Source organism: Corvus cornix, chromosome Z, assembly GCF_000738735.6.
Source record: "Corvus cornix cornix isolate S_Up_H32 chromosome Z, ASM73873v5, whole genome shotgun sequence".
Taxonomy (NCBI): domain Eukaryota; kingdom Metazoa; phylum Chordata; class Aves; order Passeriformes; family Corvidae; genus Corvus; species Corvus cornix.
Genome location: NC_046357.1, coordinates 64451318 through 64466720, shown reverse-complemented (window position 1 = coordinate 64466720; position 15403 = coordinate 64451318). Strand labels below are relative to the sequence as shown.

At 48.1% G+C, this 15403-nt stretch overlaps 1 protein-coding gene across 1 annotated transcript; it reads left to right on the top strand.

Moving 5' to 3' along the window:
- The first annotated feature begins 864 nt into the window (after positions 1-864).
- On the top strand, positions 865-12469 carry DMRT3 (doublesex and mab-3 related transcription factor 3). Its single transcript, XM_039567759.1, is given in 3 exon segments — positions 865-1310; positions 1313-1447; positions 8316-12469. Coding segments are annotated over 3 exon segments (1401 nt in total). The 5' UTR covers positions 865-1009; the 3' UTR covers positions 9281-12469.
- The last annotated feature ends 2934 nt before the right edge of the window (positions 12470-15403 follow it).

Sequence of the window (15403 nt, the reverse complement as noted above, 5' to 3'; positions counted from 1 at the left end):
ACGGGAAATACCCGTGTTTCAGCGAGAAACTCCTCCGCGTACGGAAATGCAGAACATTACAAGTCCGCCATGTGAGACATATCATTTAGGTTTCAAGCAACCTGACTTGCCGTGAATTTCACGTTCCTTTCTATAGCCATCGTTTGCGTTTAGGTAGCTGTCTTGCCGCGGTACGCAGAGGGGCAGCGGAGCCCCATGGGGGCAGGTGCCTACCGCGGCTCTCCAGCTCTGCGGCGCGATCCCTCCGGGACGCGGCCGCAACCCGATTCGGCGCAGTTGTTCTGGGCAGCTCCTGGTCCCGGGCAGCTCCTGCTCCGGGCAGCTCTTTGCTGCTGCAAACTTTAATAAAACTTTGATCTCGACTCCCTGACACTGCCTCGCGACGCTGGGCCACAGGCGCTAGCAGCCATACACCGTGCCGCCGAACCCGGTGTCCCGTGGGCTTTCGAGGCGAGGCCGACGCAGAGCCCGGAGAAACCTCCTAGACCCGCTCATCCCTCAGCCCCGGGTGCCTTCGGGGGTGAGCCGTGCGGAGGCAGAGGGTGGGTGGCAACAGCCGCGGTCCCGGTCCGCTCGGGGACGAACCCCTTTGGCACGGCACGGGCATCACCGCCGCCCCGACGGCGGGGCAGAGGCCCCCCCGCGCCGCTTCCTTCCCTCCCTCCTTCCCTCCCTCTGTTCCCCTATCTTTCTCTCCCTCCATTCCCCTGTCGGCGCCGGGGAAGGAGGGTGGCGGTGGGGGCGGGAGGGGGCGGGGGCGGACTGAGGGGCTCTGGGCTCAGCGGGGCGGCGCGGGCAGCGGCAGTGTCGCTCCGGCCGGCGGCAGCGCTCTGCCCGCCGGTGCCACCGCGGCGGGCGGTGCCTCTCCCGCCGGCCTGGGGTCGGAGCCGCGCCCCCCGCAGAGCCCGCGGGCACAGCCGCCCGCCTCCTCTCCTCCATCGCCCCGGCCTCCGCCCGCCCTCGCTGAGGCCTTCTCCTCCCCGGTGCCGGCTGCGCTCCTCCCGCGGGCATGAACGGCTATGGCTCCCCGTACCTCTACATGGGCGGCCCGGTGTCGCAGCCACCGCGGGCTCCTCTGCAGCGGACGCCGAAGTGCGCCCGGTGCCGCAACCACGGCGTGCTGTCCTGGCTGAAGGGCCACAAGCGCTATTGCCGCTTCAAGGACTGCACCTGCGAGAAGTGCATCCTCATCATCGAGAGGCAGCGGGTGATGGCCGCGCAGGTGGCGCTCCGCCGGCAGCAGGCCAACGAAAGCCTGGAGAGCCTCCTCCCGGACTCCCTGCGCTCCCTCCCCGGGCCGCCGGGCAACGCCGAGCCCCCCACCCCGCCGCGGGGCCGTCGCCGTGTGCCGCGCAGCCGCGGGCCCCCGCCGAGCTGGCCGCCGCCGCCGCCCTCCGCTGGGCCGCCGAGCCGCCTCCCGCGCTCCCGGGGCCGCTCCCCAAGGCAGGTGAGGCCGGGCCGGGCCGGGCCGGGCACCGCGGTACCGGGGCAGGAGGGAAGGGGAGGGCCGGGATCCCGGCGGTCGGGGCTCGGGGGATGGGGCCGGAACGAGTAAAGGCGAAGGCTTTCCCTTTCTCCCGACGGGCTCCGTGGAAAGGGAATGGACAGGAATTCCGTCGGGTTCACTTTATCGCTCTTAAAAAGCATGGAGCCGCACAGCGACCGGCCCGCTCCCCAGCCAGAATCGCTTCCACCGCGACTAGTGGAGGGGGCCGGCGAACGTCGCCGCTGCCAACCGTCTCCCCGACGTGCCGCTTCTGGGCCCGTTCCCCAGGCCGGCCGGGAACGGGCCGCATCCCGCGTGGATCACAGCCGCATGTCTTTCTGCCGCTCCCGGTCCTGCTCCCGGGCTGGAGTCGGTGCCCGGCTTCCCGCACCCCGGGCAACGGGCTGCGGGACGTCGTCCAAGACAAGACCTGCATAGAGAGCCTCGGACCAAAAGCGGCGCCAGGAGCCGGAAGGCTTCTGCGGAGCTATGACGACCGGGGAAAGCCGGGTGATGGCAGGGGATGAGCGGGACAACCCAGTCCTCCTGCACAGGCCTGTCCCCGGGGCAGCTTGCGACAGGTCGGGGGTGCTGAAACCACCGCCTGCAATGGGCACCTTGTGAGTGCGACCTGTCGGTAATACACGTTTCTGAAGGCAAAACTAACGCTCCGGAACCGCTGTCGCGTTCCGTCCGTTGTCTGAGCGGGAGCTGACAGTCTTCCGCGATAGGGATACTCGGCAGGCAGGCCGCTGCCAGCCCATTGCGCTCCGCTGACAAGCTGTGACTAAATTTTACGCGGTACCCCGGGAGGGGAATGGCGAACCCTGGGCTCCCGCCGCGCGGGCCCGTGTGCGCTATGGAGCCAGTCCGGCCACGGAGGCGTCCGCCAGGGCCCCGGCATGGCGCTCTGCTCCTCCAGTACCGGAGCAGACGCACACCGGGTCCGAGGCGCGGCACGGCTGACTCCGGCAGTGTGGCGAGGATGCCGGTGGTTTGGGACCCGCTTTCCCTTTTCCGGCCCTTGGCACCGCCTGCCTGCCCTCCGGCAGCCCCGTCCCCCGCATCGCGGCCCGGTTCCGCTGGCCTCTCCCCAGGGCCGGGCATGGGGGTATTTGCCCAAATTTCCCACTAGTCGTAGCCTCCCGCCAGCGCGGATCCTCTCCGCTCTCCGCAGCCGCGGCGGCGCTTGGCCGGGGCCGCCTCCCTGCGAGGAGGTGGCGGGGGATAAGGCCGAGGAGGTGGGGAGAGAAGGAGAAAAACCCGCGTTGCTTCTTCGAGAAAATGAAAGTTCCCATGCGCCAGCACGATATAAATCTGTCGGATAGGAACGATATTAACTTGCACGCTCAACTTTCCTTCATCCTGATATATGGACTTCCCGGTTTAAAAGATTACAGTAATCACGGGAGGAGAGTGTAAAATCGAATCTGATAGCAATAACTTTTGGGGAAGGTCAGGCTCAAGTGAAATGTTACCAAGCAACAGGCATTTTGTTTGCAAAATACAATCAAAGTGTATTGATGAGAAATTCTTCCTTGCCAGCCAGTCAGCACTTTCTGATAACAGCTTTACGGAGAGAAAAAACAAACAAACAAACAAACAAACAAAACATAACGGAGATCTGTATAAATCAAGGCCCTCGGCGCTGCCTCTGCCCCCGTTCCCGCCCGCGGTGAGGCCGGGCTAGGGGGACCGGGGCACCCCGGGACCATCGGGGAGCCTTTCTAGTTACACAAAACTCACCCGCGTGGTCCCCGGCCCCTGATTGTCACCGACGGTTTTTCCCCCAGTTTTTTTATGAACATGAGGATGCATGAGAGCAAAGCAAAAAATATCTCCTTAGAGGTTCCTCCTGTCACCTGCCACCAGACGCTGTTTAACCACAAGACTTGTTTATTTCCAACTATCCTGCGTGCTCTGAGCGGCAGGGTTTTCTCTTTCCTCTCTCCCCATTAACTGTAAAAGTTGCCGTGAAAACAGGGCATGAACCTCCTGTCTACCCGGTTTCTAAAACACACACGCGACCCCTTCCTTCTCGAGGACGTTATTCTCGTGAAAAGTTTTTTCACTGACGAAGGGATATTTCCCGATGTCTGGCAAAATCAGATCCGTTTGCTTTGATTCCTGCTACAATCAGCCATTTCGGTGGGACAGTTCCGAAGTTCTGTTCTAGAAACAACCCCTGTTGCATCTGCCTCTGCTAACCTGGAATGATTCCTCCTCCTGATACCATGCTCACGAACTTTCCTTGCCCACATGAGTGCATGTTGCATTTCCTTAGTAGTAGTTACCAAGACTTGTAAACAATATAATGCTATATTCGGTCGTCTGATATTTTCAGAGACAGCTTCTTAATGCAGCGCAGCTGTCTCTGTGTTAGTTTGAGAACAGTCATTAGTCTCCTACAGAGTATTTAGACCTTCGAATACAGGGAAGAAAGTCTAAAGTGAAAGTAATAAAAAAACCAGAACCAAAAACAATACCAAAAGAAAAACTCCAACAACCCAAATCAAACTAACAAACAGCTCACTCCTTCAGACAGACAGCAAAAGTAAAAAAAAATCAAACCCACCAGTCAAAAAATTCATCCAAAGCAAACATAAAAGGTCCCACCAAAAACGTAGCCTTAGCTTTTTGTGCAGTTATACTAGTTGTGGTATCAGTCTTTCCTAATAATACGACTAAGGAAAACAGCAGGTGCTTTTGAGATAAAAGAAAATCTCTGTTGTGAAAAGAGCTGTCCTAACAATCAAAGAACAAGGTGTTTTAACAGGGAGTCAGCGGTGGGAATATCGAAGAAGCAAATTTGGTTCCAAAATACTAGACCAACTTTTCCAGACAAGTTATTAACTTGAGGAGAATAACTTTTCCCCCTCACCTATTTTAATTTTATTTGGCCCCTTTGCAACACTTTACTCACGATTGTTAATGTATAAATAATCAAGAAGAACTGGGGTAAATATTGTGCCAAATTCGTATCAGCTTTATTTATTAATTTGTATTTTACTGTAAATGCATGTACAGTTCTCCCACTGTTCTGTTTCACGTGCATCTGTATTTGCATTGCATCTCTGTAGATCTGGGTTGGTGTCTCTGCATGCATATTATTTGGTGAATACTCCCCATCTTTTATATCAGTAGGAAAACAGTTTCCCTAGTTTTCCCAGGAATCACAAACTAGATACTTAAATGCAGACAATTTCAAATAGAAGGTGTTGGGAGAAAAAACCCCCCACCCAACACACGCACAATCACAGAAAAAAAACCAAAACAAAACAACCCTCTCCCCCCCCAAAAAAAAAACCCCAACCCCAGAACCACACAAAGAAACACCTCCCCAAACCAAAACCAAAACAAAAAAACCCCACAGAACGGCAAAACAAGCCCCACCAAAAAAAAAAAAAAAAAAAAAAAAAAGAACCAAAAAAGGCAGCAAACCAACCAAACACCACCACCACTAAAAATACAGCAAAAAGTCGAAGCTCACACAGAACAAAATACAACACCCAAACACCCACAAACGTAAAATGTCTGAGGACGAGATTTCTTTCTTGAAGTCTAGAACATCCTCATGTGAAATTTACGAATTATGGAAAAAAAAAAAAAGCTTTGGTGAAGAGCAGGAGGTTGTACGTTCTAAATACAAAATTGTTTTTGTACCTGAAAATACAAACATTTGCCATTAATACATGCATGCAATATGCCTACAATTCAGTGCCCACGTAGGGACATTTACAATGTATCTTCACAAATTTTTGTTTATTTGGCCATGTCTATTTTGTGCCAGTTTTAAACAAACGAAAATCCCGGTCGCGGCGGTTCCCATGGAGGGTTGGGGACAGTCCCCGGAGCACGCCTGGTTCTCCCGGAGCGCTCAGCGTAGCGGGCAAGGGGTGTTTCGATGGGGAGAAAGCAGTTAAAGCACAGCCTAACAGAGAGGGAAGCCCCGGCGCCGGCCAGGTGAGCTGCCGTGCGACAGGCTCGGGCCCCGGGCTGTGACACCGCGCACCGCCCCAGCCCGGGCATGGAGCCGCCTGACACCGGCAGCCAGAAATGCTCTCAAAAAAGGCAGAGGGAAAAATACAACAGCCTTCATGCTCAGTGGTAGCCAACAGAGGGTAATCCTCCATGTGTTAATAGCAGCGCTTCGATTTAAATCACCAAAATCTCGTTTTCCGCGTCTGTTCCTGCAAGTCTAACAGCCCGGTGAGATACGTCGCTATGACCTGTGCTGTTCGAGGAGATTATCCCTGTGCAAAAGCTAAGAGCCGGCATCTGTGCGGTCTCCTGATGATAACGACGCAAAATTCAGTGGGACAAGTTCTCAGAATTGTAAGAAAAATTTTTAGGCAAGCCTCATAAGGACATTTTTAAGTGTACAGGAAACTAAGCAATTCTGAAATATCTTGAAAATAACATTTTGTAAGGATCAGGGAATATATTAGAGATATCTTACCTGATCTGGGAGTGTGTGTGTGTTTGTTTGTTTGTTTGTTTTTAATAAACACATTTTTTTTCCTCCCCAATAGTACTTTTTCCCACAAAGATACACTGTAAACGTGAGCATGAGGTATTTCTGAAATATGTCCTCCTTGCATTCAGTCCATTTGGTAATATTGGTCACCACAGTGCAATCTATTTATGTGAAAATTAGGGCTATCATCTCCCTTAACAGCCTCTCTAACTCTGTCAAGACAGGGACAGGGTAGTTGGATGTCCTCAGACTGCCCGATAAGCCTTCAATACACAAATTGTCCGTTCACCAAGATTTGTAATAAATGCATAGTGAAGGGATTAGAAGGGAAAGGTAGCGTGAGTCTCACGTTTTCTCAATAGTGGATGAGCTGTGCCAATGCCTTAGCACCTCCTCAAAAGGAGGCACGTGCCAGTTTGCTATCGGCAGCAATTCCTGTATTCTACTTCGGCTGCTAAAGCAGGATTGATGCGCTGAGTGTGTGAGAAAAAGGAAACATACACAGCCTTGTCTGTAATATACAACATGCAGAGCTGCTGCTTCTCTGCACTAGACAGACAGCGTAACCAGTGTAAAAACCGGTTCCCCAAACAGGTTATCCTGCTAAAAGGAGTGAGGTCTTTGTAAGGGCGTCTGTATTCCTCAGCTACACACTTACCTTCCACAGCCCAAATTAGCAGCATCCCAATCTCTGTAAGATGGCCCATCATTTCTGCCAGGTGCATCCATCCCCATGAGGAAAACCTTCCTTTGCCATGCTCACACTGTCCTGTGCTTCGCCAGGATCTCCTCTTTGTAACTCCCATTGTGGTGAGCATAGTGTATTCTTGCTCAGCTCGGGCTTGCTCAGACCCTGACTTCTTTCTATCTGGTGGATAAATTGCTTTAATAGTATTTTTTCATGCTGATCTGGTAAACATTACACTTAGCCCACTAATGGATGAGGAGATGCCCTGCCTGTTCCTGTGGTGAGAGGAAGGCAGGAGATGGTGAGCACTGAGGCTCAGGTGCTTGCACACTTCTAACTGGTTGCATCTCAGCTGGGCAGGTGGGATCATCAGCACATTTCAGGAATCTTTGCTTGCTTCTTACAGCTACTTTATCTAGTTGGGGTGTTTGCCAGGGGCTTGGAAAACCAAGGAAAGAGTTGGATTGGTTTTTGCAGACAGTCCTTCCCATTTGTGTGTTCAAAAGCACTACCCTGTGCAGTTAAAGTAGACTCTGTCAGCTGCAGTTTGGAAAATGATCCTGTCCCCATGCATTGATGCTTCCCAAGAGTATCATCAATGCGCTCTTTGAGAAAAGCCAGCAGAACTGTGTTCTTGGGAAATAACCATGAACAATCACAAGCAAGTATATTGACCCCCTTTTGCAAAAGCAAGCATTCTTCCCTTCTTGCTGACAAGGAGTCTTATTTCAAAGGATCCCATACCCTGGTCAGGCATTACCAAAGAGTTTTGAGTGTCCATCTGGAGATGGCATGGTCAATGGACTTGTTTTCAGCTCCATACTCAGCTCTCATCCTTCTTAGTTTAGCACACAGAAAGCAAGATACCTGGAACGATTGTTAAGAGAGCTTGTGGGGTCCCCATCACTGGAATTATTTAAAACTCAGCTGGAGCAGGGACACAAGCAACCTGCTCTTTGTCTAACGCTGCTCCTGCTTTGAAGAGGATGTTGGACCAAATGCCTTCCAGATGTCCTCTCCAAATCAGAATTTTCTAGAATATGTGCTTGAATGGGACAAGGCATCAGCCACACTTAAGGGTTTAGAGGAAAACCTGTGATCCTTGCTGTGGAAGGAACCAATTTCTATGGGAGGAACCAGTTTCTTCAGAGCCAGAACTGGGATGCATTTATTTATTTGAAGACTTTTTAAACCTTCAGCCTGTACTTATAATGGAATGGTTCCACCAATGCTGTTGGAGCTGCAGAGGGAATTTTCATCTCCTAAGTGCCCTCTTCAGCTCACAATGAGATCGTACTAGTGAGGAATCACGATGTGAAAGTGCTGAAGTTCCTCTGAGAACTTGGTGGTGTGTTGCTGCCTTGTAACGAGTGAGAAAGGATGTATATAGCATTTTTGATGCAGCAGAAAAATGATTACAGCTTCTTTGCTTGCACATGAGAGAATGAGACAGAGTACGCCTAGATCAGGCCACATTATTCTTTTGCAGTTTTATTCTCATGAGATGTTGCAAAGATACCTTAATTTTGGAAGGATCTCTGAAAAAAAGCACTTTTTTCCCCTTAGAATCCTGGTCTGTTCACTTTAAGAAGACAGCATCCTCAAATCTCTGTAAAAGCTTTTGGCCTCAGTTTTCTGTTAACTTCTCTGACTTCTCTTTGCAGACATGAATGAGGAGCGGTTGGGTGATGCGAGTGGAGCAGACAGTACTGAGACCTACAGTGACAAAGACACAGACCAAAGGAGTTCCCCAGACATGACTAAAGCCAAAAGTTGTTTCAACCCTGAAAGCCCTGAAATTGTTTCAGTGGATGAGGTTGGTTTTGCAGTTCAGAAAAATGGTGGGAGCACAGAGAACCGTCCAGATAGCCCCAAGTACCACCCAGAGCAGAACCACCTCCTGATAGAAGGTCCTTCTGGGACAGTTTCCCTACCATTCAGTTTGAAAGCAAACAGACCTCCACTTGAAGTCTTGAAAAAGATCTTCCCTAACCAAAAGCCAACTGTTCTAGAGCTGATCCTGAAGGGGTGTGGCGGTGATCTGGTGAGTGCTGTAGAGGTTCTCCTGTCTAGTCGGTCTTCAGTGGCCAGCGGAGAGAGAACTTCTGCAGAATCTGATAGTCTTGTTTTGCCTTCCAACGGGCATATTTTTGAACACACACTGAGTTCCTATCCTATTTCGTCTTCCAAGTGGTCTGTGGGCTCGGCATTTAGGGTTCCTGACACGCTGAGGTTCTCTGCTGATTCCAGTAATGTTGTGCCAAATCCTCTGGCTGTACCTTTGCAGCACCCTTTCCCTCAGCCACCACGCTACCCGCTGATGCTGAGGAACACTTTGGCAAGAAACCAGTCCAGCCCATTCCTGCCCAACGACGTCACCCTGTGGAACACCATGACGCTGCAGCAGCAGTACCAGTTGCGGTCCCAGTATGTCAGTCCTTTCTCTAGCAACTCAGCCAGTGTTTTCCGAACCTCACCTGTCCTTCCTTCCCGCTCGTCAGAAGATCCTAGGATCTCGATTCCTGATGATGGATGTCCTATTGTGTCTAAGCAACCAATTTACACAGAGGATGATTATGAGGAAAGGTCTGATTCTTCAGACTCAAGAATACTCAACACATCTTCTTAGACCGACATTTGACATGTGACAGCTAAGTGATGCTCACAGTGCAGCTGAACTCCTGGCCCCTAAGAGGAGGGACACATACTCTACAAAACTCTTGCAATTGTATTAAAAAGTGACTTTGCTTGGTATTGTACTATAGCAATAAAGACGTAACTTATTTAATTTCTTGCACTTCACTGGATAATGCCAAATAGCAATACTCTGGCTTTAGTGCTGAGTGTGTGTTACAAAGGAAGACTTTATGGCTACCACTTATGGGACTCTAGAAGACTCATAATGGAAATAGAAGCCCAAGGTCTACTTTGTTCCTTAACTCAGAAAAATGGGGATGTTAAACTAGAATACTTGAATGCTGTTTTATAATTGAGAACTCCTCAGGACATAAGAAATCAAGCAAACGTAGTTCAATTGCAAATGGACTAAAACAAGGACCTTATAATCTTATGCCAGTGATCATCCTTGCAATGAAACAAAAGGCAGAAGAAAGAAATACACACATGCAACTAACATCAGCTGCTTCTGTGCTGTTTGAGCTTGGACACTTTTCAGAGAAATATTATTAAGAGTTATTCTTTTCCCATGGCTAGGTCGAAATGTGTAATGTCAGTGTAAAACCAATTACAGCTGTGAATTGCATGAAGTGTATCGTGAAATGAACACCAGATTAAGCATTGTCAGGTTAATGTAGCATGCTAAGGATTCTAGAAAAATAAACTAAGATGATGATCTTGGTTTATGTCATTTATACTGGGCAAATAACATTCTGAAGATAGAGAGCTGATTAGTTCTCAGCCAGGGTTAAAACGTCCAGCTCCAGCAGCTGCAGTCAGAGGAAACCTCTTTTTCCAAGTCTGAGTTTTGCTTCCCTGCCTTGTAACTTGCAACTGAGATTAGGCAAAAGTTGTCATCAGGGAAGCTGAGGTCTCTTGCATTTGTACTGCAGACATTTCCAAGCTCAGCTGAGTAAAGCAGAGCTTGCTACAATCACAGAAAGCAGAAAACAAAAGGCTCTCCAAATACTTCAGAAGCGTCTTTTTTTCCTATACTGTAGAAGTAGTACAAAAAGGAAATAGGATGTAATAGCGGGCATTTCTTTAAAATAGTGTTTAGCCAAATGGCAGCTTCCCTAAATCTAGAAAAGTAATGGTTTGAAAAATTTATTGCATGATTGCATGCATTGATTACACTGCATATCTTATGTGTGTCTGAGTAACATTAGGAATTGCTTCTGATGAGGAATGCCACTAAGTTTAATGTCCACTTAGAAGTTTGTTAAGCTTTTAGTGTCTTTTTTTCAACTGTTCACAAGTGACTGCATATGCTTGACAATTGACTTTTACAAAACACACCTCTGAGTGCAGATGAAATGACTCTCTGGTCTTTCAGGTGTAGGGATTAGTCCCACACCTCAAAAAAAAAAAAAAAAAGGTGAGGCCACCCTGAAGTTGGACTCTGAAGCAGATGGGCTTTAAAACTGTTGTATAAATGTATCAGGCATGTTATCTGGTGTCACTGTTGATACGAATGCCTGTGTTCTCATTTGGCATTTCATGTTCTGTACGTCTTGTGCACACAGTAAATCTCTCATTTTATAAAGGTACTGCATACGCACAAAAAGGAGAATAAGATAATGACTTTATTTTCCTTAGGGGATAAATTAACCGAAAGATACTTTATCTTGCATAACTTTCCAATCTGTTCAAAAAAGCATTTTATTGGTTATGCTACAGAGCAAAGACATAAAAGCAGGGGAAGGGAGGAAAAAATATTCCCTTATGGAAGTGTAAATCTGAAAGCATCCAGAGCTTTCCTGAATGCACGGTTTCAGTTGTGTACTGACAGATTTGCCTGCATTCACATGGCACTTACAAACAAATTCCTCTTACAGCCACTCCAGAGAAAAAAGGAATATGCAAAATAGATCTCGTGAACAGAAAGGCAGGAGGTAGTGAAACACTGTGCTCCAACACTGTAGAGAAATTGTCAAAGGCTAGGTAAGAGCAGATAGGCCCAGGAGCTCCAGTTTTGAGCAGATTTCCTTCCTGCAGAAATCGTAGGCATCACTGTACATTGAATGAAATCTCAGTGGAGTTTTTTTGTTTGTTTTGCTTGTTTTTTTGTGTATTTGTTTTGCTACAGATGTTGAATCATCTTCAGCAGAAGGACCAAACTGTGGTACCTGCAAGAGCTCATGCCCTCTGTGGTCTGTGGGTTTTCAGAGAAGTGAATTTTGGCATCTTGCAATTGGGACACGTCTTTCAAAGAAAGGTGGCCCTTGGCTTACATGGAATTAACTATTATCACACTTGTGGTGAAAAATGCAGATTTGACGGTATGATTTTTAAAATTCTATCTCTTTTGACAAGCAGTTTTCCGAAAAAGGAAACAAATTAAAATGATCCTTGTCTGTGGTGTTATAAAATAACTTTTGACTCAATTGACAAATACTTTTTTCCTTAAATAAAGCAAATGTATCCCTGTTCAAAACAAGAAATGCAAATTTTAATGTTGGACAGTAATTTTTGTTCGAACACACAATATTTTAGCTATACAGGAGATTTTTTCTTTTTTTTTTCAAAAATATGTACTGGCCTGCAATGATATCTTTGAGAAATTGCTTTGTTCATCCAGTTGTATTGTCCAGGCTGGCACTACAGGCAGATAAAATTTTTAAGGATCTCTTGGCATGTTGGCAGGAATCTTTTTCTGCCGACAACAGCGCTGGGACCTGTTCCTCAGACCTCTGCTGTGCTGGTGGGTGCTGCCCACGCAATTCCACCATCCCAGCAAGGGCAGCCGCGGGGAGAGGAAACCCCTTTTCTGCTGGAGCCCCATCAAGTCCGGGCCGGCAGCGGCCACCCCAGAGCTGGCGGTCCTCCCCATGGCTCCGGCTGTGCTTTCCCCGAGGTCGGTGACAGCCGTGTCACCGCAGCTGGCGGCAGCGGGACTGGTCCGGAGCCCGCGGAGCGCCCGTGGCGGTGCAGCTTCCCGGGATTCCCACGACTCCGGGACCCGGGAGAAGGTCGGCCGGTACACCACCTAGAACTTGCGTTTCCTGGCTCCATCTTGTGGCAAACAGGGGCATCTCCGCCTCGGAGCAAGTGCTTCACGCTGAGGGAGAGAGGACATTGGGTTGAAGCTGGAAGCATTGAGGCTCAGAAGCTCCCCGAGGCCCAAAAAAAAAAAAAAAAAGTATCAAGAAGGATGCCTTGAGCCTGGTGAAGTCTCTGTTGGCTCTCAGAATCCAACGCGTTGTTGGGGTTTTTTTGAGGTCTTTTTTGAGTGCTAGTGTGGCTGTGTCTTTCTTGGAGCAAGAGACATTCAGCCCTGTGCCCTCTGCACAGCTCCTGCTCCTGTCTGAGCAGCCACTGAGGAGCCTCTTTGCGGTGCCCCAAGACTGTTTTTTCTCCTGACAGAGAGGTGATTTCATTGTCAGCTCTCTGGGCAATGTCACAGGAAGCTCTCTCTGCTCATGGCTCTGCTTGTCCAGGTCTCAGGCCCACCAGACACCAGTGCAGTGGGCTCTGCAGAGGCTGGCTGCTGCCCCAGAGGCACATTGCCAAATCCCTGCTAGCTGACCTCTAGCTGTGACAAGGTGGTTAAGGCCAACAATGATGTAACATTTATAGTTTCTCCCTCAAAGGAATGCCATGGAGAGCTCTAATGCGATGCTCATGTTCTCTGGTATCTCTCATACCTGTAGATAAGGGAATAATCAGACGGACAGCAGGGATAAGCACAGCACAATGGGGGTGTCCTGCGCCAAACAATCCCTTGCCTTGTCCTTGCTGGTGTTGTGCTGCTTTCCTGGGGGTCCCTGACTTGTCCTCATTATGGGTCTGAAGGGCCACCTCTGCAACATTTGTTGTATGCTTGGTGAACAGGCTCACCTGACATTTGTGCTGACAACTTTGAAAAATGACTTTGATTCTCTCAGTATACTGTTTCAGTGATTCATTCTTTATGTGCATTTATTCAGCAGACTGAGTGGGGAAATAAGATTGATGCTAAATTTATATGTTAATTTTAATATTGAAGCTATCCTGTATTTGAAGAATAAGATCAATTCTTCAATTTCATTTCTTACGTGATATTGCATATTGTCATTACTGGAAAATAAAATTATTTCTGAATGCATACTATCTAAACTTCAATTTTAGTGGACACTTAACTTTGACGCATCATTCTTCTCTCTTCCGTATAAAAACTAACTTAATACAGTATTTAACATTCTTGCACTAGTCTGCCACTGGAAGATGACAAAGACAAGCCTCTTTACCCTAAAGGATGTTTTGTTAATGTGCTCCCTGCAGCATTTCATGGAATCTGTCACAGATTCCATGCATGACTCTGTGTTGCATACATGCTACAACAGGAATCTTGGTTGATGGTTGTGTCCCTCACTAGAGATTAATTTCATTAATTTCCACATTAACAGCAGTGCTTGAGAGCCACAGCCACAGCTATTCACTAAGCATGCCTGTAGACAGGCCGAAACCTGATCTTAAGTGGAGAATCCAACCCTTAGATCATTATCAGGAAGCAAATCATGTGGAGGATGGATACAGAGAATCGCATGTACAGAAAGATTTGGCCTCTACAGAGGGAGAGATACTTTAAAGAGTCCTGCTGCCAGAGACTGGGCTCTCCTGAATCTGCAACAGAAAGAAAACATTTACAGCAATTTAGGAGTGTGGTTTGCTACTTTATCTCTTTGCAATCTGTGCAGAAGATTAAGCCGACAGATAGGGGGAATTTTGCAGGGTTACATCCTTGCTCTGCCCTATAACCCGAGGAAGAATTTTCCCCCTCCATGAGATAAAGATAACTGCTACAAGGATTTAATTGTTTTTATCTGAAAATTCTCAAAGAGTTTAAGTGTTCTGTAAATAAGAGAGCAGAACATAGTGTTTACCAGATTGTGTATGGTATGATTCCCTTTCTGATGTTTTCTCTGTGAGAGAGAGGCTACAGCTTTTCAACGTCTGAACTGTGACTGCCTTCAGCAAGAGTTTTCCTGAAAACCTCAGGATTATGCTTAGATAGTCCTGAGCAAACAACTGCCATAAAATGGCTAAAAGTTGTGAGACCTGAGGTAAATACTGTTTGGGTTATTTCCTCCTTCCTCTTCTGAGTTTATGGACTTTATACATTCCAACTTTCTCCTCTGTAACACCTAGATAAAACCAGAAATCTCGTGACAAAATTGTACTAATTGCCCTTTTTTTTTTTCCCTCAAGGCAATGAATACATGAATCAGCAAAAGTTTGAGGAAGAGTGAGAAAGCAGAATTTAAGACACAGTGAAATCTATTCATTCTTCTAGGACTTGTGTGGCTCAGGGAGGTGTGCAGACTCAGGAGGAGCTGGTCTCCTTTCTCTGGGGAGGGTGAGCAGACCGCGGCACTTAGGCCAGCAGTATGACCTCAGCTTGGGGGCTGCAGCCCCTCAGGAGTGGGCCCACGTCAATGGGAGAAAGACAGAGTGAAGGGAGGAGTGTGGCAGCAGCGTGTTGTGAAGGTGCTTGTGGTAACTGATAGAAGCTTTCCTGCTTTGTTGCACACAGCAAAGCTCAAACCCACTTTTGGAAACATCTTTCTTTGGAGCCTGATCCCTCTGCACATTGCTGACATTCCTTCTTGCCATGGTGAGTATAAACCTGGAAGAGTGAGAGATAAAATTCATCCTACACAGAAAAACATAAAAGAGAAATTGAAATACTCAGAAATACTTCTGTGCTATTTGGCAAATCTAGATGTTTTATCATTTATGAAGGCTAAACGACTCATGTGACAAGGGATGCAGAAGCAATCCTGACAGGCCATTGTACCTGAGGGAGCATTGTAATAAAAATTTAAGTTTCTCTGCCTCTGCTTATTGATCTTCTGACTCACTCACTAGGAACAGGCTCCTGAAGGGTGCTTGCAGCTGTTCACACTGTACAGTTAGCAACTTCCCTGGCAACAGAAACCAGTTGGTTGTTACCTTGAACGTGCCTTTTTCTCTAGTAAAATAAGGACAAGGCTTAATGTCTGGTATGGCTACATATTCTATGTATAAAAAGCAACACTATCACAAGAGAAATGTTCCTAGACTATAGAAAACTATTCTACATGGCTCCATCCTT